This window comes from Ovis aries, chromosome 7, assembly GCF_016772045.2.
Source record: "Ovis aries strain OAR_USU_Benz2616 breed Rambouillet chromosome 7, ARS-UI_Ramb_v3.0, whole genome shotgun sequence".
NCBI classification, from domain to species: Eukaryota; Metazoa; Chordata; class Mammalia; order Artiodactyla; family Bovidae; genus Ovis; species Ovis aries.
Window position 1 is genome coordinate 100,254,637 of NC_056060.1, and position 26,937 is coordinate 100,281,573.

The 26,937-nt window shown below is 52.2% G+C and overlaps 1 protein-coding gene across 15 annotated transcripts in view; it reads right to left on the reverse strand.

Moving 5' to 3' along the window:
- Positions 1-26,937, reverse strand: part of TTC7B (tetratricopeptide repeat domain 7B) — a 271,518-nt gene that overhangs the window by 83,208 nt on the left and 161,373 nt on the right. For all 15 annotated transcript variants that reach the window (XM_060418491.1, XM_060418490.1, XM_060418489.1 and 12 more), the window contains 6 exons: positions 16,087-16,170; positions 14,772-14,876; positions 12,779-12,896; positions 10,718-10,775; positions 3,829-3,901; positions 377-537 (listed from right to left, as the gene is read on the reverse strand). In XM_060418491.1, the coding sequence (XP_060274474.1) occupies positions 377-537; positions 3,829-3,901; positions 10,718-10,775; positions 12,779-12,896; positions 14,772-14,876; positions 16,087-16,170 (599 nt within the window). The remainder of the gene's footprint in view (positions 1-376; positions 538-3,828; positions 3,902-10,717; positions 10,776-12,778; positions 12,897-14,771; positions 14,877-16,086; positions 16,171-26,937) is intronic.

Below are 26,937 nucleotides of genomic sequence, written 5' to 3' on the forward strand. Positions count from 1 at the left end.
TCACCTTAAAACAACTCATTAAAAAAGTTTCAGTCTCCCTCTGAGCAATCGTTTCTGTGAAATCGCACTTTGAGATGCAGCTGTGTTTTTTCTAATGTTCATTTAAAAATGCATGACTGTTAAAATGAAATAGTTCATCCATAATGAATTTCAAATCATCTTGTATACCTCAAGGGTACACCCTGGAAAAAAAGGGATAAAGTATTTCACCTCAGGTTGACTTGAGAGACTGTTTCTAAATATCATTAAAAAATAAGAGTAAAGAGGATTTTGTACTATTTACCATCAGGATGTTCATGAAGGACTTGGATAGATTGAAGAGATAAATTTCACACCTTCTGTGTAAGGAAAAATAAGTAAGTCCGGGATCACTTACATGAAATTTTCTGGATACTCGCTCAGGGCCATGTCGATGATGTTCAGAGCATCGTGGTAATGCTTCTGCGCTGAGAGCAGGAGGGCGAGGAGGTGCAGGGAGTTGGCGTCGTCGCCTTGAAGTTGAAGAGCTTGGCGGACGTATCCCAGAGCCTCTGGGATCTGGTTTAAAATAAAACCCAGAAGAATTCTCAGACACACGCACACACCCAGCCGCCATTTCAGTATCTGAAAGTCAAAGTATTAGTCGCTCAGTTGTGTCCGACTCTTTGCGGGCCCCGTGGACTGTAGCCGCCAGGCTCCTCCGTCCGTCGGATTCTCCAGGCAGGAAGACTGGAACTGGTTGCCATGCCCTCCTCCAGGGGATCTTCCCAACCCAGGGATCGAAGCCAGGTCTCACACACGGCAGGCAGACTCTGTGCCGTCTGAGCCCCCGGGGACACCTCTGATTCTCTGTAAACGTTGGGAGTTGTTTCCCCATGTGTGACATTCAGATTTTAAGCCATACTTATGGCCGCCACAGGATATTAACCACAAACACGAAGACAGAGGCCCCTTCAAGCGACAGAATGACTGATGAAGTGATGCAGACTTTCTCAGCATAACTGCCAGTCCCAAATCTTCCATTTCTCCCTAAATAAACAACCTCTCTCTTTTCCCACACAACTGCTTTACTTTTGATTATGCCCAAGATAATTTCACTCTAAATGGAGACATAACAAATTGCCAAAAGTTTTTAAACTGCCTTAGCTGAACAGTTCCCATTTTTTCCCAAGTAGTGCTGAAATGAAAGTACTTAGTAAGTTTCAAAACTTTAAACGGAGCTTTCCAAATGATCACACACCTGCGACTCTTTTCAAGCTCCTTTGTCCTGGATCTCAAGGAGATACGCAAACAAACAAACAAAGCACCCACACCTTTCCAAACTGCAATCCAAAATAACACCACCCAAGAAGCAGACTTCGAGGCCACGCACAAAGCGGGTGTATCCAAGTGTGAGCAGGACCTGATGCAACTCTAACCTTTAAAGTCTGCAGCTGTTCAAGACTTTCTTCAGAATCACCCAATACAAGCGTTGATAAAATGCATACGTAACGGATATGTGAACACCAGAGTTTCCATACAGGTTTAACAGTATTCACCTGCCAAGCAGGAGACCTGGGTTTGATCCCTGGGATGGGAAGATCCCCTGGAGGAGGAAATGGTGACCCACTCCAGTGTTCTTGCCTGGAGAATCCCATAGACGGAGGAGCCTGGCGGGCTGCAGTCCACAGGGTCAGAGAGTTGGGCACGATAGCGCGCAGCAGCAGTGGCAGTGGAGAGCGGGGCCTGGAGCCGGATTTCGGGGCAGGCTCAGACGGGCCTCCTTAGCTAGCGGCCCAGGATGCCGCCTGCCTGCTCGCTCCAACCCCGGCCCGGGCTGGACCCCTCTGCTCTCCTGCTTCCCCCCAGCCCCCGTGACCGCGCTCCTTAGCAGGGAGCCGTGACCTCTGTCTGTCCCCACGGCTATTTGTTTTCCTCTCTGAAGTTCCATTTTTGATGAATATAAGTTAAAAATGCTGGGTTAGAGGGGCGTTCTGCTTTTGAGCCCTAGAATCCCAGCTATCACAGTGGGGACTTATCGTCTCATGGGGGTGAGGGGAGGGTCTGCAGTCCAGACAGGAGACGTGCCTCGGGCGGGTCCCCCAGCCTCGTGCGGAGACCAGAGCGGCTCTGCGTCCACTTCCTCCCCCGCAACCTCCTCCGGGTCAGACAGCAGAGGCTCTGAGGACAAGGGGGCTTCCCTGTGACTCAGCTGGTAAAGAATCCGCCTGCAATGCAGGAGAGCGGGGTTCGATTCCTGAGTCGGGAAGATCCCCTGGAGAAGGGAAAGGCTACCCTCTCCAGTATTCTGGGGCTTCCCTGGTGGCTCAGCTGGTAAAGAATCCATCTGCAATGCAGGAGACCTGGGTTTGATCCGTGGGTTGGGAAGATCCCCTGGAGAAGGGAAAGGTTACCCACTCCAGTGTTCCGACCTGGAGAATTCTATGGACTATATAGTCCATGGGGTCTCAAAGAGTCGGACCCGACTGAGCGGCTTTCACTTTCATTTCACTTTCACTAAGGACGAGGGCCCCTCCCCGTCACCCTCTCTGCCTGGGGGGCAGGCACATGGCACAGCGTCCTGCTGGGGGCCTCCGGAGGCCCACGTGGCACCCACAGAGCTCCAGCAACTCCTCCCCTCCCCAGGGACAGCCAACTGCGTGGACAGCACTCAGCCTGGTATCTGGAGAGACTCAAAGAGGCAGGTACACTCACGGTGTCTGTTTTCAGGGAGGTCCAATCCCATCAAGAAAAAACGGATACAGGATCCAAAGTGGTGCTCTCAGAGGCCAGGCTGACCTGAAGGAATGCCAGGTTGGTTCCTTCATTCACCCAGCATTAGTGAGTGCCTACCACGTGCCAGGCAGCGTGCCAGCTGCCAGGGCAAAGCAGTGATGGTGACTGTCGGGGGTTCCTGCCCTCGGGGAACCTAAGTCTAGAGAGAAAGACGGCGAGCAGGAGCGCAGGGCAGGAGGGAGGAGCGGAGTAGGGAGCCCGGTGAAGGGGCTTCAGGGAGGAGGCGGGAAGAGGTCCTGGTGCCAAGGGAGGCGGGCAGTGGGTCACCCCCCACAGCTCTCGCTGCAGCAGCGCATGGTCAGGCCAGCGGCGAGCCGTGCGAGGCCAGGCAGCAGGACCTGGACACGGACGGGGTCTCTCGGTTCCCGCGGCCCCCGGCCCCCAGCGGGAGCCGCCTAGCGCCCTTCGCCAGGCTCCAGGAGGTCAGATGCGTGGGCACAGCCCGGCCTGCCGGGGGAAGCGCGTGTTCGGGGAGCTGACCCTTGAGTCACCCTCGGGCCGGCGCTCGGGAGTGTGCTGGGGTCACCACCAGCGTCTCCCACCTGGTGGGCTGGCGGGCACGGGGCTGCTGCCGGGAAGGTGGAGACCGGCGGAGCGCGGCCCTGCAGCCAGGCGGGCACCGCGGGGGCTCGTCTGTGCGTTGCTGTTCACCCTCCTCCGTGTTTGACAGGGACGGGTCTCCTCTGCGTACACCGCCAGCATCCTCCGGCCGGCCGATGCCCGGGCCCCTCCGGTGACAGAGTCCCTGCCGCGCAGCTCAGCCCCGGGCTCTGTGAGCGAGCGGCGGGGGGCTCCCTGGCGACCCCTGGGGTCACCAAGTGCTGACCCGTCCCCACCCGACCCGGGGAGCCCTCCAGATTGCATGTATGACCTCCAAAAGCAGGGCCCGGCCTGCCTTGTGTCTGCACAGCTGCCGCTCCAGCGGACAAAACCCGGGGCCTGTGCCGAGAACTCAGCGTCCCCGGGGAGAGGCTTCAGGGCAGCCCCAGGGGGCCGAACGCAGCCGGTCCCCACCCCAGGCCGCGCTGAACGGAGCGGGCGCCGGGCCCCCGGGCGCGGGGCGGCGGGACTGACCTGTCTGGAGATGGCGAGCTGCAGGGCCAGGTAGAAGGCGGCCTGGTGGTCGGTGGGCGACAGGCTGTGGGCCCTGCAAGAGCGTGGGCAGCGGTTAGGGCATCAGGGGCTCCCATCGGCGCTTTCCCTTACACCGAGGCCCCATATTAACAACCTCTATGTTGCACACAAATGACAGTATTTGACAGCCCTGAGATCATCGCAGTCTGTCTCCAGTAAGTTCTTCTAAGACCCCATTTGGCGCGGCACTGACATAAACTGCAGATTCCTCTTGGCCCGTGTTTGCATGGCCCATCTTTTGACACCTCTTTACTTTCGCATTTTCTATATTCTTATAGCTCAGTGACCTCTCTTGCAAACAGATTAGAGTTAAATTGCTTATAAACCCAGGGTTGCTGTCTTTGTCTAGCTCTATAAGACAGCCACTTATAATTATTATACTGATTCATATATTTGGTTTTAAGTATTTCCTTTTTGGGGTGCTTTCTATTTTTCCTCCCGGATCCCGGTTTCTTTCTGCTTTCTTTCCTTATTTTGGAATTATTACTTTCTAATCAGCTTTAACTTTTAAACCAGTCATACATGTTGCTAAAGGTTTTACAGCATTTTAAAATATGAATACCCTTAGTACAATAAAGTCTAACTACAGCTCAAAGCTTTTGTTTCATTTAAACTCTTCTCCTCTGTCCACTAGCTGATGGAATGCACGTCTCCTCTTGGCCCTGCACGTGGGATGACACGTTTCTGGGTTTCATCTTGCATCGGTAATGGCAGCCGATGAGCCTGGCTTCGAGAAGGAGCCTGAGATGGAGAATCCGCAGGACACTGTCTGACGCCCCCAGCGGGTGCCTCCCTCGGGCTGGGCAGGCGAGGCCACGTGTCACCCTGGGAGGCGTGAGCACTCCTGGCAGGCCGACGGCTGCTGTGGTTAAGTTTTGACTTGGCCTTGATGCTACTTCATCCAAATTTCTGGATTTCAGAGAAACCATATGAAAATCAAAGGCCTGGCTTTGCTTGTAAAATGAGGTTTTGGTTTTTTGATGAACTGCAGGGAGAAATGGAGGATACTCTTTCACTCTTTTGAAGGTTCCACTAAGTCCCACGTCGTTTTCTAAAGACATGTAACTGTGACATGTAAGACTCCATGCCCAGACACTAGACTGTCTATCAACTGGCTTTTGGCGCCAATAGGAAGAGGCTATACTGGCCTCTTACTTGATGGCAAGCATGTCATTCTTGCTTTTACGTGGAAGTCTACTGTACTTTATAAACAACTCAAAATGTGGCTATAGATGAGACATAAGTCTGTGTCTAACAGTCCGGTGGGAAGAGAAAAACAAACTTTTACTTTCTTTAAAAGGCACTGTAGAGCAGACTAATCACAAATGGGGAGGGCCAGACAGTGAACAAAACTTCAGACTGTCCTGTCAACATTCTGTGATTAAGGGAGGATCTTCTACCAGCAAATTCAAGATGAAAAAGAATGCCAAATCACTATAGAGTCAACTGTGGCAAACACGCCGAGGATGGGTTTCTATAGTAATAAGGCCTTTTTAACAGGGCTGTCTGTCTGCTGTGGGGAAAAAGTCTTCTGAATGTTTGCAACCCAGAAAATATGTGAACTTCAACAACCCAGGGGCACTATCTGGGCAAAGACCCTGACGTTGGGAAAGACTGAAGGCAGGAGGAGAAGGGGACGACAGAGGATGAGGTGGCTGGAGGCATCACTGGCTCGACGGACGTGAGTTTGAGCAAGCTCCGGGAGTTGGTGATGGACAGGTAGGCCTGGCGTGCTGCAGTCCATGGGGCTGCAGAGTCGGACACGACGGAGCGACTGAACTGAGCTGCTCTGGGCAAATGTTGTAGCTCATGTGTGGGACTCGGGGGAACGAGGGGGTGAGGTGGGACCCTCTGTTCCTTTTACAATCTTAAGAGTGAAACTCCCATCCCTGGGAAATAAGCTTGCCTCAAAACACAGCTGGAGGACTTCTCTCACTTTAGTCTAAGAAGCTGAGGCTGAAGACTTGCCTTTGTTGCCCTTGGAGATGCTGTATTTCTAGTGGAGGCCTACTCAGAATGCCCCAGTTTCCATTACTTGACAGGCATTGGTTTTCCATGAATTTGTACATCAAAGAATTTTTTTTCTTTGGTGTTCATAAAAAGTAAGGTTGGAATGGCATGGTTTCTGTCTCTCCCAATTATTCAGGGAAAATGAACACAAAATGAATTATGAAGAGACTTTGAATTAGTTAGCATTATTTATCTCATCTTCTTTCACAATTAATAAAACCAGCTTCCTACAACCCTCAAAAAGAATTCCACAGAGCTAAAATTTTCTCAGCACAGTTTAGATTTTTTACAAATGAAGTTAAACTAAATCATGGTTGCCTCTACCCAACACCAGCCAAGCAGAAAGCTGGCAGTGGTCTGCAGAGCTCAGGGTGTGGATAAGAATGGTTCTGACCAAGGGCCCTTCCTACTTAGCATCTGCAAACAGTTATTAACTATTAACCCACAGCACCAAGAAAGAGACGAGCTAGAAATCTTGGCATCACTGGGGTGCGTTAGGACATCTGCAGAACTGCCAGTGTGGCTGATGAGGAATATACAGTCGCCAAATTTCTGATGAGTTAAAACTTAGACACACACTTTTTAAAACAGCTTATTTCCACAACTTGGTTAAAGAGACAATCTGGTCACTTCAGCCGATGAAAGAAAAGAAGAAACACGGAGTCGCCCAAGAAAACTAGAAAAGCTCATGGTGTTCATCTCAGGTAGACTCTAAAAGCCTCTCTTCAGCTGCACAGGACGACTTTGGCAGCGAGGCGTCCTGTGACACCGTGTCTGTACGCCCACAGGAAACCTGCTCGACAGAAATCACCAAGCCGTGCAGGCGAGAGGAAGGGCGTTGGTGATCTTGAAAACTGCAAGCCTGCTGCCCCTGTACGTGAACAGAGAGCAGCCCTCTAAACCCCATTCCCACGCAGTGAGTATCTGGTGAAGCTGCTAAGAGAAATTCAAATTCCTCAAAGTGTCATCACAGGGAAGCTCACAAAGTGCTTCCCTTGTCAAAGCACCTCCGTATTAATTCCACGCTTTAACAGAAACAGCTGGTAAACTACTGGCCCACTTAGGCCACCATCTACTCATCCACCCACCCATCTATCCATCCATCCATCCAGTCATCCGTCCATCCAGCCACTCAGCCAGCCAGCCATTCACTCAGCCATCCATCCATCCGTCCACATATGCAGTACCTACTGTGATGCCAGGCCCTAGCCCCAGTGAGAGCCCCTAGAAGCTGCCACTCAGATCAATTCATCTTCTTAGAAAGCTCTGCAAACAACACTGGTTTTCTTCACTACACTTTTGTACAGGACAAATGAGTTGGTCCAACCTCTTAGGCTGAACTTGTAAGCATATGAACAGCTGAAGATTTCAATATTATGGTGCAATCACGTAACTGGGATGTCTTCAAAAATCACCTTTCTGAATCCAAGAGGGAGCAAACCCTTTTGAATTCTGACTCCAGTCATGACTGAGTCATTTTTCACACGTTAGCTCTGCAACCTCACCACTTTTTGAGTTACATCATTTTCTTTTTAACCAAAAATTACCAAACAGTTGTATTAACAGAATTGTGGGAAGACTTAAAATATATGATAAAAAAAAAAAAAATTCTCACCCAAATGATTCTTAAATCTCCATTTACATATAAGAGGTGACACACGTCCTTCTCATGGTCTTAAAATCTTTCCCTATAGCTTCTCGGGACACGCACGGTCACAGACTGGGAGAGGCCTAGTTAATGTGAACTTGAAACAAAATATTTTGATTCCTTTGAAAAATATACTGAAATACACATAAATAAAAATTTAGGTTAGCCTTCCCCAATATAATCACATGGGTTAGTAGGATTTTATTCCTCTTTATTCCCATATGAACAAATATTTTAAAAATCCCTTTGAACTAGAAACTAAGAAAAAGAGGGACAAAAAGAAATTCAGGCCAAGGGAACAGCTGTTACATAACACGAAGTTATGAGCTGCGCGGCTCAAGGCAGACCACCACCATGGCTGTTTTTAGAGAGCCAGTAGACGAGCTGGTTTAAGAAAAGTGAAACAGATGTAATGGCCACTTTCTTAGGCATCCATGTGTGGGTTTTACAAAGTAGGACTGGAAAATTTAAAACTCCAGATCATTTGAAATGGAAATGCTTTCCACACTCGGTGCTGAAGAGCATCAACAGAAACTCCGCGCCGAGACAGGAGGTCTGTTTGCAGCTGTCAGTTGGTGCTTTCTGTCGTTAACCAGTCTGGGACTGGCAGTGAGAAGGAGCTGGTGAGCCTGCTAGGGAAGGGAAAGGAAAGAGATGGAAGCATCTCAGACTAACTGAAACCCAGCGGCAATGATTTCATGAAAGAAGGAGCACGTCCACGGTGACGGATCTGCAGGCAACCCTGGTTCTAGGGACAGAGACCCATCAACAATTATCAGGGACCAGAGGGCGCTCAGACCACCGCACAACTGCACTCAGCTCACACGCTGGTGAAATGATGCTCAAAATTCTCCAAGCCAGGCTTCAGCAGTACGTGAACCGTGAACTTCAAGCTGGTTTTAGAAAAGGCAGAGGAACCAGAGATCAAATTGCCAACATTGCTGGATCATTCAAAAAACAAGGGAGTTCCAGAAAAACATCTATTTCTGCTTTATTTACTATGCTAAAGCCTTTGACTGCGTGTATCACAATAAACTGTGGAAAATTCTGAAAGAGATGGGAATACCAGACCACCTGACCTGCCTCTTGAGAAACCTATATGCAGGTCAGGAAGCAACAGTTAGAACTGGACATGGAACAACAGACTGGTTCCAAATAGGAAAAGGAGTACGTCAAGGCTGTATATTGTCACCCTGCTTATTTAACTTCTATGCAGAGTACATCATGAGAAACGCTGGGCTGGAAGAAACACAAGCTGGAATCAAGATTGCCGGGAGAAACATCAATCACCTCACATATGCAGATGACACCACCCTTATGGCAGAAAGTGAAGAGGAGCTAAAAAGCCTCTTGATGAAAGTGAAAGGGGAGAGTGAAAAAGTTGGCTGGTCCCATCACTTCATGGGAAATAGATGGGAAACAGTGGAAACAGTGTCAGACTTTACTTTGGGGGGCTCCAAAATCACTGCAGATGGTGACTGCAGCCATGAAATTTAAAGACACTTACTCCTTAGAAGGAAAATTATGACCAACCTATATAGCATATTAAAAAGCAGAGACATTACTTTGCCAACAAAGATCCGTCTAGTCAAGGCTATGGTTTTCCCTGTGGTCATGTATGGATGTGAGAGTTGGACTGTGAAGAAGGCTGAGTGCCGAAGAATTGAGGCTTGTGAACTGTGGTGTTGGAGAAGACTCTTGAGAGTCCCTTGGACTGCAAGGAGATCCAACCAGTCCATTCTGAAGGAGATCAGCCCTGGGATTTCTTTGGAAGGAATGATGCTAAAGCTGAAACTCCAGTCCTTTGGCCTCCTCATGCGAAGAGTTGACTCCTTGGAAAAGACCCTGATGCTGGGAGGGATTGGGGGCAGGAGGAGAAGGGGACGACTGAGGATGAGATGGCTGGATGGCATCACCGACTCAATGGACATGGGTTTGAGTGAACTCCAGGAGTTGGTGATGGACAGGGAGGGCTCGCATGCTGTGATTCATGGGGTTGCAAAGAGTCGGAGATGACTGAGCAACTGAACTGAACTGAGAGATCCTCCCAAAACTTCAGGGTAGGTAACTGAGCTTCTAATATAACAGCAAGAAATCAGGGTAACACAGATATTTAAGGAGACAGGATCAATACCAATTCTACATTGGACGTCACAGTGCTATACTCTCAGCGATCCATCACACCTCCAGTAAGAATCAGATCAGGGCACCGTGGTGCAGGGGGCGTCCCACGTGGCACTGGTGGTGAAGAACCCGCCTGCCAGTGCAGGAGATGTAAGAGACCTGGGTTCAGTTCCTGGGTTGGGAAGGTGCCCTGGAGGAGGGCATGCAACCCACTCCAGTACTCTGGCCTGGAGAATTCCATGGGCAGAGGAGCCTGGCGGGCTACAGTCCACCGGGTTACAAAGAGTCAGACACGACTTAGCCGCAGCAGCAGTGGTGTAGTGGGTACCAGAGAAGCTGGTCAGCATCAGAGACCTTGACCTTCCCGACTTCCACAGCCACAGGCCTCTGGCTCTTCATCCCTGCGTCTCAGCCCCTTACCTGCAGTGAACACACACCATGTCTTGTCTACTTGCTGATGTGGGCCAAAGCGCAAGTAAAGGGTGTGAAAGGGCCTGGGACACACAAGCATTGTCTAACATAGGGCCTTCTCCAATTTCGTGAAAGGCACAGCGATGGGGCTGACCGTAAGGTGTTATGGAACACGGCAGGGATAGAGAGCCCTGGGCCTGCTGGCCTGACTGTCTTAGGTAGTATTTCAGAGACTGTCCTAATATCTGGCTGTTTTCATTTCCTAATATAAAAATCTGCAGCTTGACATGTTAAAAAAGAAAAAAGCAAGCAAAGAATGATCCTTTTTCTAGATGATGAAAAATGTCTTTAATAAAAGGAATCATCTCCGTGGACATAAAAAGTACCTCTCTTGGAGCTGAAATGACTTGATTAGGAATGAAAATGTGCCCAGATGAATAAACGGATGCAGAATGCGGATCTGCACGGCAGCAAGTGACGCAGCACGCTTCATGCTGTGTGCTCGGTGCTCAAGAGGAAAGACTCCCAGGGGTGGAACACTGTTTACATAATCCTCATAAATATCCCTTCTTTTTATACTCACCACACTCTGGTGTCATTGTGTACAGCCGAGTGAAGAGAGGAGCTCCCACTCACCTCTGAAATGCAAGAAGCGCCTTTCTCTGGAGGACCTCCTGCACCCCTCGCAGAGAAGCTAAGGAAAGGGTTCAGTTAGTCAGTGACATGGAGCAAATACGAAACATCACAGAACCACACATCTGGCTGATTAGGAGCCACAGATTCTGGGTGCCTACATGCCCAGTGTGCCCTGGTGCTATAGAGGATGGCAGGCAAAGGCCAGGCCAGCTGAGGTCCTTACGCTTGGGCATAACTCTGCAACCATGCCAAGGGGAGAATGGGCGGTGGCTGGGCAATCTTGGTACCCCCAGGAAAAGGGCCCATCTTCAAAAGACCAGCTGGGAATTCCAGAGAGGAAAACATTCTCAAGGGCAGGCATGTAATCCCCAGGTGAAGCAAGACTCTGCCAAAATGGACTAGGAGAGATTCAAGCACCAGTGGGTGGATTAGACAGTCTTCAGAGAGCCTTCTGGCACCAAGAACCAAGGACACCAGCCTAAGGCCAAGAGAGACCAGTTTAATTCAGGTGGGCAATGCCCAGGACCTCTGATATCTTGATGTGAACCCCAGAGACAGACTGGGCAAGCTCAACAGCAAGACTGTAAATCAGCTCAACCCTGCCCCTGTGTACAGCACATGAGAAAGGGCACCTCAGAATCTGGTAGAAGCTAAAAAGACACTCCTTACTGCAACAACAGGAAAAGTCCTGCTTATGGTTGCCTCTGGAGATGGCCCTTATCTAACGAATCCAGCAAGGCAGAGCCCATCCTGACATCGCTCTGAGGATGGCGGAGGGCTGCCAGAACTGGGTGTAGCTGAAACCCACGGCTAACTCAGAACAAGAGTAAGTGAGCTAGAGGGAAGCAGAGGGGTGAACCAGGGGAACCACGGACACAGATGAACCCAACAGGGCCATGCGACTCACCCAGGGCTCATCAGGGGTACAGACCAAAGAATTTACATGGATAAATACAAGGTACTAAATTTCACTTCACTGAAAGTCTGCTATAGTTAAAAGATGTTTTGGGTATTGCCAGTATATCAAGTGTATATGAAAAATTGGCAAAAAAATCCATTACTGAGAATCAATGGATATGCAAAATTTCTCCAGGATCTTTAGGGATCGAACCCAGGTCTCCTGCATTGGAGGCAGACACTTTAACCTCTGAGCCACCAGGGAAGCCCCTTTGATATTTTAGAGCAGAGGAAAGAAATATTTGGGGTAACATGTGAAATAAACTCTAGCAATATTACAGAGGAAGAAAAAGGAAGTGATGCGAGGGTAGTGTTTTCTCTTAAGGGGCTGTGACTTCTGGGGACACTTGAAGGGCTCCCAGGTGGCCGGCAAAGTTCTGTCTCCTGAGCAGGGTGGTGACTGTAAGAACAGTTTCCCTTATAATAATTTATTGAGTTAGATAATCATTTTTTAGATTTTTTTTTTGGTATCTGTGTTATATTTCACAGCAAAACATTCAAGAAATAATAGAGTTCATGAAAACAATTTAGCAATTGACCCTTTCTGCAAACACTGAACTGAAAACCTCCTTAAGTGCAGAAAACATACTTAAGATTGTTTTTTAGCCAAGAACGCATCTACTGAAACAGTGAATACGTCCAGAGTGTAGGGTCACTGCATGGACTGTGCGCCCCTGGACACACGCACGTGCCTGTGAGCTAAGACGTGCAAATGGAGGGGGCGGGCCCTGAGAAACCAAGGTGGGCTTTCTGGGGGAGGTGAGCCCCGAACACTCCTGCATTCTTGGGCCTAAGACCAACATCCGTTCACACGGGGCGGGCTCGGCTGGGGCTGGGGCACAGCTGGCTGCAGGCCAGGGGGTTTGCGTCGTCTCTCATAGCACAGCTCTGGGCAGACCCCCCACATCTGCCAGCACACGCCCCTGTGAAGAGGGACCTGGGCGCCCAGGCCCAGGGCCATCGTCACCTGCTCCCCGTCTCTGCCCTGTCTGAGCAAAGAGGACGCCGGGGGCAGGGCCCCCAGGACAGCGGGACCCGCCCTGCGCCTTCTGGAGACTCGGGGCAGTGGCAGTGCCGCCAGCCCCCGTGGGTGGCCCCACTCACCGTCAGTGGCCTGCAGACTGTAGGTCAGCCCCAGGGCCAGGTAGCCTTTAGCCTTGAACTCTGACGTTTTCTCTCCTGCATCAACCACCGTTTTGGCAAACTTCTCGGCTTCTTCCAACTGAAAAACCAGATCAGTTAAAAACAACAGCAACCTGCAGAATTCCTAGTGAGAGTTCCCCAAAGCATCTGCTGCCAAAGACGATTTCTGACGAGTCACTGTTAAAGTAAGTCCAAAGCCTTCCAGGGCCACTCTGGAGACTGCGTTCTCTTAATTTGAGCCTCTCAAACAGGCCTCAGGACCCCCATCTGGCCTTTTTCCTTTAAACTACCCCGTGTTGCTTTTCTGCCTCCTTCCCAAGGCCCCTTTCACACTCTGTGGGGCTGTCCCGTCTCTGCTCTTCCCCAGCGGGCTCTGTGGCTGGGCTGTGCTGGACTCAGAAGTTACACACGTCTGTACGTGTGGTTTGCAAAGAACAAAGGTCTTGAAATGTTTTGTGCTTCAGTAGTTCCTTTTTAGCATGATACAGAGAGTCCTTTAGGCTTGGTTTTTCTCTCCTATAAGCTGTTAAAAATGTCAAAACTTCACCTATTTATTTTATCGAGTTGGCCAGAAAGTTCGTTCAGGCTTTGTACGCACAGGCCAGAACCCCGAATGAACTTTTTGGCCAAGTCCATACATTACACAAGGCATAGCTCTCACCCCAGCAGCTTCCAGTGGGAAAGCCGTGCAGCCGCAAACCACACCCGCGGTAAGGCGACCTGCTGCGCACCTCATCAGAGACAAGAGTAGCAAGGTTTGTTCCTTCGGAGCATGGTAAGTATTGATGCTATTGAAGCTGGGGGACAGTACACAGATGACAACTGATTACACTCTTTCCTTCTGTGGTATTTTGAAATTTTAATAATAAAAATATTTTAAAAACACAGAAATGACTTGCTATTCTCATCTTGAAAAAAAGGAGGTTTATTTAAGGCGTCATGGAGTTGAACAGTGCCACGGCTGGAAGCTGGCACGCCCGAAGAGCAAAGGTTTGGTCCCCGGCCCTGGCCCCCCTCAGAATCTGCCTGCTTGCCCCCTCGCTTGCCACGCCAAGCTGCTGAAACCTGCATGGGCCACACGACGCCTTCATAGCTGTGATTCAGGTGAGAACCTGCTCTTTCAAAATGCCTTTTTTCTTCCACATTTCCCGCCTCCCCCCACCTCCAATTCCCCCTCCACTGGCTGAGAATAAACGGAAAAAACAAGCAACAAGGACCACACTAAAAACCTTAGCCAGGAGCCTCTGGCCTGTTTGGGCAACTTCTTATCATGAACCTCAACATGAAGCTGGAGGAGGACGTTAAGACCCCACTGCGCGTGACAGTCATCCACACACCATCTCAGCGACAGCCTGCGTTGTCTAGCGTCTGCTCAAAGGGTGTATTTTGAGGAAGTACACCGAATCAATGGACACGAGTCTGAGCAAACTGCGGGAGACAGGGCAGGGCAGGGAGGCCTGGTTTGCTGCTGTTGGCGGCGTCACAAAGAGTCGGACACGAAACAGCAACAATCGCTACAGGTCAGGCTCTTCCCGAATTCTAACCCGAACAAGAATGTTTGAGAGGAAAGCCTCTGTGCAAGGAGAGGGATGGGGGGGCTGGGTTCACACACGAGCTAAAGCGGAGGGTACCTCTTGGCTTTACAGAAGAGCTCAGGCTAAGAGGGAGCCGCTAAGGGACCAGCCCTTTCCGGTCCTGCACGACTTGCGTACAGGATGCATCTGAGCAGCGTTCCAGTTGTATCTCACCATTTCTACCTCTGAAGCGCATTCCCATGGAAAATAACCACCTGGAGTTTTACTGATTCCTGAAGTCCCTGGGGTGGGAGCTAAGGCCCGAGAAGGCCAGAGGCCCAGGCCAGGAGCCCAGGGCTCGAGCAGCCTTGCTTGTGTGCGGCCAGTGATTCCTGCGGTCCCCTCTCCACCCAGATGGAGCAGGGCTCGCGGGCACTCACCCAGTGCAGGGAGCCCACACACAGCTTGGCGGCCAGCAGCGGGATGGCGGCGTCGTCGGGCTTCAGGCGGATACACTCCTTCAGCACCTTCACGGCGCGCGCGGACTTGGCGAAAGGAGAGCGTCTCTGTGAGACTCAGCGTTTCTGAGCAGAACCAAAACCTGAAGTCTTCCCAGAGGGGTTTCTGGTGAGGACACCCTCTAAATGAGGTTTTCCAACTTGGGCCCAACCGAGCAGGGGTCTGGGGATGGTGGTAACCAGGGGTGGAACTTCTGGGGCACTGGGGAGTAAACTGTGGTCAAAGCAAGTGAAAATGCTTCCCTGGCATCGGTGCCCTCGCTTCATTCCCTACCTGCGCAGTCACTGTAAAAGTAAGGGAAAGAAGACAGCGGAGGTTTGTGGCATTATAGGAAATAAGCTGCCCAACTTAAAACGTGTGTGTGTCTGTGCGTTAGTCGCTCAGCTGTGTCTGACTCTTTGTGACCCCATGGATCGCAGCTCACCAGGCTCCTTGGTCCATGGGATTCTCCAGGCAAGAATACTGGAGTGGGTTGCTATTCCCTTCTCCAAGAGATCTCCCCGACCCAGGGATCAAACCCAGGTCTCCTGAACTGCAGGCAGATTCTTTACCATCTGAGCCACCAGGGACGCCCGATTTAAAGCGTACCATACAAAATCTCCGTCTCCACTTGCCTGAAAAAAATCTTGTGTCTCAGACTTGACTATTTACTAAAGGGCCCAAACTAACAAGAAAAACAGTGGCCACTGTCTTTATCGAGAGTGTTCGGGCCGGGACTACTTTAGCACCTTGTGGGTGTCATCTCACTGCCTGATGACAAGTCTGTGAAGCTGGGACCACATGTCTATGGGGTGGACACTGAGGGACCTGCCGGGGGGCATGCGGCCGAGAGGGCAGCGCCAGGCCCCTCTCCACAGTCCTCCCTTTCAACCACACACAGCCTGACCACACACAAGCTAACACAGCCACGTCCTGCTAACGATAATTAACAGACGTGCCCCTCCAGGGACAGCTGACACGCTTAGACGAGTGAAAGGGGTTGGTGTGCAGAACCGACCTTAGTTTAAGCCATATCTTAATAAAGTTCGACAACTAGAAAAAAACGCCAGAATTTCAAAATTTTTCTTCTCAGCGACGTCTCCATGTTGCCCCCGAATAATTAAACGTGACCATCCATTTCTTAACGGCCACAGGAGAGTTCCAGAGAACCGGTGCAGACGTCCCGGGCCCCAGCTCACCCCGGGAGAGTCGAGTGACCCGCGGGCGCGGGGGGCTGCACGCCGCGGGGAGACTCACTTTTCCAGCAGCCATCAGCGACAGAGCAAACTGGTACCACAGGTGGAACTCCTCGAAGGCAAACTTCATAGCTCTCTCCAAGCACTGGTTCGGAGAGAAGAAGGCAGACAGGCGGGGTTAGCTGCCGGGGTCCCGGCTGGACAGGTGTGAGCGTGTGTCCCGCCAAGTGCTGGGCACACCCTCCCACAGTGAGGACCCCCGCGGGCCCCCTGCCACACACCGTGCCACAGGCCGGGACGGTCTGCAGCTGGCTAACAGCCTTTTCTGGCTCAGTCTCAGCATATTTTATTTACAGTCCATCTTATGCGTCTTAGTGTATAGTTCTAGAGTTTGGACAAATGTACATAACAATGCAACCACCGACACAGACTAAATGAAGTGCAGTCCAACCTGCCATCCCCCCAAATTCTCCCATGTTCTTTTGCAGAGAAACTGTTCCGGCACTGCCTCCGACCCCCCCAACCCCCGCCACTTCAAGACTGGAACCTACATTTGTCCTTATGAGTTTTCCTTTGCAAGAAATGTCATAGAAATGAAGTCAGGCAGCATGTAGCTTTTTGAGTGTGGTTATTTCCATTTCGGATAACGCGTATGACATTCATCTATCTGTACAACACAACCCTTGATCCCAAAGAGCTTCTCATGTGGTACAGGGAAAGAGGAAGGCACAGTAAGCTGCTCAAACGCAAGGTCCCGACCGACAAGGCTCCCGAGAGGAGGACACGGAAAGCCCTGGGAAGGCGGTCTTGGGGAACAGGAACGGCATCCTGGAAGAATGCACTTGAGCCGGGCCTTCACGGATGAGAAGGGAAAACACGCAGCTGGGATTTGGAACTGGTACTTCCGGGCGTCCCGGTAGCTCAGTCAGTAAAGAATCTGCCTGCAGTGCGGGAGACCTGGGTTCGATCCCTGGGTCGGAAAGACGCCCTGGAGAAGGAAATGGCAACCCACTCCAGTATTCTTGCCTGGAGAATCTCATGGACAGAGAAGCCTGGTGGGCTACAGTCCATGGGGTCGCAAGAATCGGACACAACTGAGCGACTACACCACCGCAGCTCCCTGAAGAGGGCGGACACACAGACACGGAGGCAGGAGTGCACGCTTCTCTGGCAGCCCCAGAGCCCTCAGCGTGCCGGGGGGCGGACGGCCCAGTGCGACCCGCCGAGGGCTCCGGGCCTGGAGCCAGGCGGAGCTGGGGCTGCGGCGCTGAGCGCCCCACCGGCCTCGCCTCCTCTGACTGCCCCTCCCTCCCCACCCAGCCTCGCTCCTCCGCCTCTGTGCGCCCACCCGCCTCAGCCCAGCCCAGCTGCACTCTGAGAAAGTCCCCAGGGCAGAGATCCTGGCTCCCGTCTCTGCAGGGGCAGAGCTACAAATACAGGCCACCCAGACAATGAGGAGCCTCTCGTTTCCGCACAGAGTGGCTCGGCCACCCCAGAACTTCAGGGAGACTGCAGGTGGGGAGGGGTGCACCCCAGGGTGGGGAAGGCTAGCCCTAGGTGGACACGGGGGCCGGGGCCTTCAGAGCCAAGTGCAGAGCTGAGGGATGTGGCTGCAGTCAGCATCAGCAAGGAAGGGCCACTCAAGGAAGGAGCGGGGGCAAGTGAGATGGGAGGGAGAGGACCCCAGAGTGTCTGGCCTGCATACCGAGGAGCAGACACATGGCACCGAAGGCCTGTGTGTGTGTGTTCATCAGAGGGACAGAGGGAGGACAGGGAGAAAGGCACTCTAGAATTAAGGGAGAGTGCAGAGGCAACCTAAGAGGAACAAGTGGGCAGAGAAGAAACGGGATAAGCCAGAGGCCCAGGCCCCCAGAGCAACGGACCCTGGGCCGAGGCCTTCCCGCCAGGGGGCAGGTTCTGCAGGGCTAAGAGGCGCGGCCCTTGGACCCGGAGACGCAGCTCAGCCCGTTTCCTCTCTAAAGATGGAATGAGCCAGCTGCTGGGAGGAACGGAAAGGAACAGGGCTAGGAGCTTCCAGAATGAACAGGGCGGTGGCACCCTGAGGGAGCAGAGTGCGCCCTTGGAGGCTGTGGTCGCTTCTCTGCAGTGAAGCCCCTCGCGGCTTGGGGGCAGGAGAAGGCAGGTGGTGCTCAGGAGGAGCGGAGGCGAGGAGGGGCGTGCTCAGCGTCCGACTCTCCGTGACCCACGGACTGCAGCCCACCAGGCTCCTCTGTCCACGGGACTCTATCAGGGAAGCCCCAAGGGCTCAGCGGTAAAGAATCCACTTACCATGCAGGAGCCCTGGGTTCGATCCTGGGTCAGGAAGATCCCCCGGAGAAGGGAGTGGCAACCCACCCCTGTATTCTCGTCTGGGGGAGCCCATGGACAGAGGAGCCTGGCGGGCTACAGTCCATGGGGTCACAAGAGTCAGACACGATCGAGCGACTAACACAACGGCAAGTGATGACGCCGATACAGGATGTGAGATGGACACTGCCCCTCACTGCGACCACACTGGAGAGACACAACGCAAACCTCAGGGCTGGCCATGCGACTCCATCCCGCACCAGGACGTCGGCAGGAGTTCAAGGGAGGAACCTCAGGGCTGGCCATGCGACTGCACCCCGCACCAGGACGTCGGCAGGAGTTCAAGGGAGGAGCGCTCAGAGGGCACACACTTTGCCCTCGGCCCCGGACACAGACTCCACGCTGGAGGTGGGCGGCCAGGAAGCAAGAGCCCTGGAGACAGACGTGCCTCCCCGGGATGCCTGAGCAGAGAGACGGCCGGCCCAGGGCCGCGGGGCGCTGCAGACGCCTCTCCGGGATGCCTGAGCAGAGAGATGGGCCGGCCCAGGGCCGCAGGGCGCTGCAGACCTCCTGCCGTGCGGAGGAAATGAACCTGCACTCGGTTAAGGCACTATCAGCTTGTTAGCTACTTCTGGATTCGCCTCTCACTAACACAGACACCAGACGGCAGAGACCCGGAGCCCTCTTACCTGCTCCACTACGTGGCCGAGCGACAAGCAGGCACGACTGCGCCTTTAGGAAGTGCAGGAGGGGAAACGAGAGGAAGGCAGCTCGCTGAGAAGGTCGAGCAGACAGGATGGGGTGCTGGGGGCAGACTGGGCCCAGGTGTGGGGTGGTACGGCTGGGGAAACGCGGGGAGGCCAGGGGTTACGGAGAAAAAGTGAAAAGTCAACAGAATCTGGAAACTGATTTAGCAAAGGGGGATGCAGGATGAGAATGATGATCACACTGACGGAAAGAGGCAAAGGAGTCGGTGTGTGCGGAGGAGGTAGACGATGATCAGAGAGGAGGTGTGTTCCAACAGCTCCGCTCAACTAGCTCACCGCAACACCACCACTAATGCTCAAACGTATAGACAGAGACAGTCAAGCGTTTGAGTGCTTTTCTTCTCCTTTGCTAAGGGGAATGATAAATATCAACTGTCTCCCTGATAAACAAAAGGAGCTCATAGCTGAAACAGTCTGTTCTGAACCAAAAGCCAGATGCTATAAATACGCGTGCATCCAAGTTTTCTTCTGTGACAGAGGCTAACGCACTCATCATCCTCAGTGAGAAACGTTCACAGAAGCTCAGCTGGTACAGAGCTCCATCCCAGGTGCACCAGGGAAATAGCAGCCCTCATAAAGACAGAGTCTCAGGGCCGCCAGGGAGCTCGGGAAGCACCTAGTTGAGGTCCTCAAAGGAGAGGCTGCCAATCAATCACCTCAAAACTCTTCTTTTTGCTTTCAGGCAGGGAAACCGGGGGAAGGACACCCTGGATAAAAGGGGCACAGACTCTCCCTTCCCGGCAGCCAAGCCCAAGGGTGAATGAAGAATGAAAGAGACTGGAGTGTTTCATGTGACCTGAGTACGGCCAATCAGGTGCTCCCGCCACAGAGCTCTCTCCAGAGGTCAGGGCAGGGGAGCGGGCTGCAGGAAGCTGGTTTCTGTGGCTGGGCCTGGGGCCGCAGTAGCAGGCAGGTTGGTGGACGCCCTCCAGACTTAACTGTATCCTCCCAAACTGGGGCAGGAGCCTCCGTAATCTCTGTTCACTCCTGATCTTGAGCCTTCTATGGATTCTGGGTGCTAAATGGTTTGCACCGGTAGATGCCGTTCAGGCTTGAAAGAACAAGTTGGGCTCTGTTAGCTACAACCTTGTCATGGGTTCCAAGATCATTGCAGACGGTGACTGCAGCGATGAAATTAAAAGACGCTTGCTCCTTGGAAGAAAAGCTATGGCGAACCTAGACAGCATATTAAAAAGCAGAGACATCACTTTGCCAACAAAGTTCCATCTAGTCAAGGCTATGATTTTTCCAGTAGTCATGTATGGATGTGAGAATTGGACCATAAAGAAAGCTGAGCGCCAAAGAATTGATGCTTTTGAACTGTGGTGTTGGAGAAGACTCTTGAGAGTCCCTTGGACTGCAAGGAGACCCAACCAGTCCATCCTAAAGAAGATCAGTCCTGAATATTCATTGAAAGGACTGATGCTGAAGCTGAAACTCCAATATTTTGGCCACATCACTGGAAAAGACTCTGATGCTGGGAAAGATTGAAGGCAGGAGGAGAAGGGGACAACAGAGGCTGAGATGGCTGGATGGCACCACCGACTGGATGGACACGAGTTTGAGCAAGCTTCAGGAGCTGGTGATGGACAGGGAGGCCTGGCGTGCTGCAGTCCGTGGGGTCGCAGAGAGTGGGACACGACTGAGCGACTGAGCTGAACTGAAGGCCATGAAGGTGTACCCAGGCCCCACTTATAACAAGCCCTGCCTCCCAGCCCCCAACACGCACTTGTACCGCTTCTGCCTGCGAACCTTCCAGAATAGGAGAATCACCCGGACAGCAGCCAGAAACAAAGAATCTAGGCTTCACCACAGACCACTGCTGCTGAGTCGCTTCAGTCGTGTCCGACTCTGTGCGACCCCATAGACGGCAGCCCACCAGGCACCCCCATCCCTGGGAGTCTCCAGGCAAGAACACTGGAGTGGGTTGCCATTTCCTTCTCCAGTGCAAGAAAGTGAAAAGTGAAAGTGAAGTCACTCAGTCGTGTCCGACCCTCAGGACCCCATGGACTGCAGCCCTCCAGGCTCCTTGTGAATTTGGGCAAGCCAATTAACCCCCTATACCCAGATTCCCCATTACAAAATGGGAAATACGGCAGTAAGTAGTGTAGAAAATTATCAGGAAGATTATATTAGTTAATACATAAAAAGCGACAGCACTCAGATCCAGGCCAGTAGATTAGCTTCTGTCTTTTTTTTTTAATGAATACTCTTAGATTAAGAAAGAAAATGTAACATGATGCCTATCATTTTATCCAAATTTCATATATGAAAATTCAAACTTACAGTACATTGTATCAGAAATGAGTATTTACTTTATACAATGTTTCCTCATCTGAGGAAAGGATTCAGGCTGAGGATGTTGAAAATAGCGTACAACTTCACAGAACCAAACGAGAAGCACGTTTGTGCTGAGTGTGCGCTCAGTCGTGCCCGACTGTTTCCGACTCCACGGACTGGAACTCACCAGGCTCCTCTGTTCACGGGACTCTCCAGGCAAGAACACTGGAGTGGGTTGCCATGCCCTTCCCGACCCAGGGACAGAATCCCTGTCTCCCACACTGGCAGGTAGATTCTCTACCACTGAGCCACCAGGGACGCCTGTATCACTTATTAAGGGAATAGTAAAGCAGATACTCCAGCTCCCCAGGTGGAGCAGCGGCAAAGAATTCGCCTGCCAATGCAGGAGATGCAGGTTCGATCCCTGGGTCGGGAAGATCCCCTGGAGAAGGGAACGGCAACCCACTCCAGTATTCTTCCCTGGAGAATCCCATGGACGGAGAAGCCTGGTGGGCTACAGTCCATGGGGTCGCAAAGAGTCAGACATGACTGAGTGACTAACACTTCCAGTAAGTGGTATGGAGTGAATGTTTGTGTCCCCCTAAAATTCATATGTTGACACCTAACCCCCCACGCGATATTAGGGGACCCTGGTCAGGAGGGTGGAGCCACAGAGAGATCCCTTGCTCCTTCAGACACGGTGGGCAGTCTGCAACCCGGACGTGAGCCTTCACTCGACAGCAGCCTTGCCAGTCATGATCCTGGACTTCCCAGACTCCAGAACTACGGGAACTAAGAGCCTTCTGTGGACACGCAGCCCAGCCCGCGGTGCTCTGTCACTGCAGCCCAGACGGCTGAGGCCACAAGCTCTCGGCCAGCACTGCAGCCAGGCGCTGTTCTGATTGCTTTACGAGGACTGCCTCATCCTGCCAGGTAGCCCGACGAGGTCCAACAGATGGCCGCTCAGTCAGTGACTCGTGTCCTTGCGACCCCAGGGGCTGCAGCAATGTCTGCTGGAGTTCGCGCAGACTCACGTCCCTCGAGTCAGTGGTGACGCCCACACAGGTACTGTTCCACTTACCGAGGAGGCGGCGGAGCGGAGCTGCAGCCAGGACTGCGCCGGGGCTCAGAGCGCCGGGAGAGCAGGCTCTACGCCCAGCGGCCCACTGCGGAGCTGGGGCCACAGCTCCCCCTGCCTCTGAGAGCTCCCTACGGACAAGCCGCTCGAACGGCTAGGCCCCCTCTCACCGCATAAGGCAAAGTTTGGCTAAATAAAAGGCTCCTGAAAATGCCACCTGCCCCCTGAACTATTCCTGAGATTCAGCAATATGCCCTTGTTTCCGCGTCCTCTGAGGACTGGGGTCTTTTCAGCTTGCAGGATTTTCAAGAAACCACAGATCTCATGGTGTCCTCTAGCACCGCTGTGCCATCTCAAAGGCACACAGTTTGATAAAGACAGGCTGTGGTTTCCTCTACGTGCAGACCTTTCACAGGCCTCCCCCAGCTCGGACCCCTTCCTCGTTACTGTAACAATACACATTCCAGTATAAGCTGTAGGGGTGCTATAAAGACAGACAGGAAATGCAAGCCAGCAATTACAAATTAACCCTTTGCGCTGATTCCGAAATATCCCAGCTCTGGCCTCACAGCGGATGGCTGTCCTCCTGAGGGCTCTTGGCAGCCTTTCTGAGAGCTGGCTCGGAAAAGTGCCCAGACAGCTCCAGCTGTTCCTGAGGTCCTGATGCCAAGCATCCCGCTAAGCCACGGAGCGTGTCCTCCTCTACGTGCCTGTGAATGCTGAGGTTACATAAGTCTCTAAGTGGCTCAGGTCAGCAGGCGTGCGTGCACGATCAGTCACCTCAGTCGCGTCCGACTCTTTGCGACCCCGTGGACAGTAGCCCGTGGACAGTAGCCCACCAGGCCCCTCTGGCCGTGGGATTCTCCAGGCAAGGATCCTGGAGTGGGTGGCCAGGCCCTCCTCCAGGGCATCTTCCTGACCCAGGGACTGAACCAGTGTCTCCTGCATCGCAGGTGGAGTTCTGTACCGCTGAGCCACCAGGGAAGCCTCGCAGGTCAGCATCACAAAGGAAACCCTCTTCCAGGGCAGGCGTCTAAGTGCAAGGGGGGCTTGGGGTGTCACTGGGGCGTCTGCCGCCCACAGCCTCTGCTCCTTAGTCCAGGTGTTTGCTCACCTTGATTCTGTTTAACTGCACCGTTTAAGCGTCCTAGTCATATCTGGATGTGATAGAGTACAAATTTCCAGTTTCTTCCTTCTTAAAATTTTTATTATTGAAAATTCTCAAACTAAGACAAAGACGGGGAAATAACAAAATAAAACCCCCACCTGTCACCTTATTTCAACTGTCAACTCAATTCTCAATCTTTTTTAAAAAATACTTATTTATTTGGCTGCACGTGTCTTAGTTACAACATGTGGGGTCTAGTTCCCTGACCAGGGACTGAACCTGGGCTCCTGTCTTGGGAGTGCAGGCTTAGCCACCAGACCACCAGGGAAGCCCCTCAATTCTGAATCTTGTTTCATGCATATCCCTAACGCATTTCTCCCCAACATATTATTTTGATGCAGATCATAGCATAACATCTTGTCCATAAATTTTAAATTTCCAGTTTTAATAAAGTAGGGAGATTGGGAAGAGACTGCTAAGTCACCTCAGTCATGTCCGACTCTGTGCGACCCCATAGACGGCAGCCCACCAGGCTCCCCCCGTCCCTGGGATTCTCCAGGCAAGAACACTGGAGTGGGTTGCCATTTCCTTCTCCAATGCATGAAAGTGAAAAGTGAAAGTGAAGTCGCTCAGTCGTGTCCGACTCTTCGCGACCCCACGGACTGCAGCCCACCAGGCTCCTCCGTCCATGGGATTCTCCAGGCGAGAGAAGTGGAGTGGGCGCCATCGCCTTCTCTGTGGGAAGAGACTATGTGCTACACAGTAAAAGAATTCACATTTCAGTAATGGCTCCAGTCTAAGAGAAGTGCGGACGAAAATGGACTTTTAAGAAGATGTAGGCTTTTGGGGGCGAAGCCAGATGGGAGTGGGTGCACGTGAGAGGCAGCCTCGGTCACCAAGGCCCAGGCAGGCCGGCGGCTGGAGAAGAGGCACAGGGCGTGCTGACTCCATGCCAACTCCCCCTCATCAGCCAGAGCCTCACTGTGGGGCTCAAGGAAGGAACGCGTGAAAATGCTCGGAAGACGGACTTCCTGCCAGTCCAGCGGTTAAGACTGTGCTTCCAATTCAGGGGGCTCAGGTTCGATCCCTGGACAGGGAACTAAGATCCCACATGCCACACAGCTCGACCCATAAATAAATATTAATAAGTAAATAAAGGTTTTAAAATGCTCAGAAGAGTGGCTGGCGCAGAGTAAATTCAGTCAGCATGTTGCTGCTGGTGTTGCTTTCATCAGAGAAGCAGACGCTGCTGGAGGACCAGGTCTGCCGTGGGGAGCCCCGGGACGGGGGCGCCAGCGGAGGGCAGAGGAGGGTGGGAGGGAGCCCCCAGGTGGGAAAGGGGAGATGAGAGCTGGATGCTGGGCTTTCTCCTCTTCCAGCGCCCAGCGGAGAGACGGTGGAGCAGGCCCAGGGTCCACGGATCCCTGAGTCACCCACACGCAACAGCAGCGCCACCTCCAAGCCGTCTCCCTCGTGAGAAAAGAAGGCGGGCTTGGCGACAGTTATTACTTCTACCAGGAGAGAGAGGCCCGTCCACTGCCAACATCCTGCTGCCACCTCTCTAAATCCCAGATAACATTCATTTAATACCAAGAATATTTGGGAGAACAGTTATTAGACTCTAGCTGGCATCCTAATCATTTGAGCGGTAGTCAAAATGTTACTTCCAAAATTGTGATTTCCTTTCGGTAGCAAGAGCTCATCCTTTCCCGCGCCCTGTTTTGGCTCTTCCTCGATCAGCCATCTCTGAGGGGGCTCCGGAATGAGAAGTTCTTCTGGCACAAGAAAAGGGTTTAGCGACTGCCTTCCCAGCCCCATGACACGAACCGGGTGCGTGGCGGTGACAGCTGCATGATACCACGAGCAAGGAAAAGCCGACGTCTATTTTTGGAATTCGAGGGTGAGCTTCAGCCTCCAAAAACCCATGGGGGAGGGGGGATGGGTAAAACAATCAGATACCCCTCAAATTTAGCCTGGAGCTGAAGTCTGAAATCCATCCCTATTAAAATGGAACAGACAGCGCAGTGAACTTCCTTACTCACCTTTGCGGACGTGACGGGCATATCCTAGAAGCTCTCGTAACCTACATTCCTCAGCCAACCAAGTAGGAAGGTTTTCTTTGCTTCATCATAGTTACTTAATGAGTCAAGTAATTATTGTGACTTCTGGCAGCTGTGTGACAGTTTTTAATAATTGAACATGGTATATGATATTTCATTTCTTTTAACATTAGCAATAAAAAACGAAGCAATTTATACTTTTTAGACCATTACCTTAAACGCATGGATTGACATAATCAGAGAACGTGCTGACCTCTGACATGATCTCTTCCTGTTCATACTTTACTAAGAATGTGGAAACTAAGCCTCAGAGAAGAGACAGAACCTGCCCAGGGTCACACGGTGGCGCACCTGAAATCGGAACGCAGGCCTCATGACGCTCAGCTCACAGCCCTTATTTCCAAGTCAACTAACTGTATTGATAAAAGTACAAATTAAAGTACAGGTCAAGAGATCAACTCTGCAAAGAGTCTGGGGCCAAGAAAAGCTTCTACAAAGCCAGGCTGCTGGGACTCTCAGCTACAAATAAAAGTCCTCCCACCCAGCTTTGAGAAAATATAGACAACATCCGTCAAGGCTTGCTCAAGTTTTCTCCCCTTAAGTTGGAAATAAACTTGAGCTAACCCCACATCCATGCCCCCGCTTCCCGTCTCTTTTCGCCCTGTAACAGTGACACAGCAGAGGCGTTTCTAGCTCTCTTGCTTTGGCAAATGCTTAAATTGGAGGCCACCGCTGCCCCTGGCCACAGTGAGAGGAGTAGAGAGTGGGTTGTTTTTCAAAGGTCACAGGCTTTACTATAGAGCATGAACACTGGACGCCACCCTCCGGCACGCTCTCCCTCCAGCCATACGAAGCAACTGGGTCGAGTCTGCACGGCGGCGACACTGGAGTTTAAGTGTTTTTATTTAGACACTATTAATGGGGGAGGCGGGCGTCCCAGGTGGCTCAGTGGTAAGGAAGCCACCTGCCAATGTGGGAGACGTGGGTTCAATCCCTGATCTGGGAAGACTCCCCTGCAGAAGGAAATGACAACCCACACCTGTATTCACGCCTGAAAGATCCCATGGACAGAGGAGCCTGGCAGGATACAGTCCACGGGGTCGAGAAGAGTCGGACATGACTCAGCAACCGACCCACAGCAGCGGCAAGGGGAGAGGCCGCCTGTTTTCATCGGATAATCCACCCGCTTGGCCTCGCTGTGGAGGCTAGTTCCGCTGGGCGCACAGCTCGAGACTGGCTGCGGGGTGTGCTCTCAGTATTTCCCGTTTTCCATCGTGACTGCTGATTTGCTGCCAGTCAGCTTGTCATGACT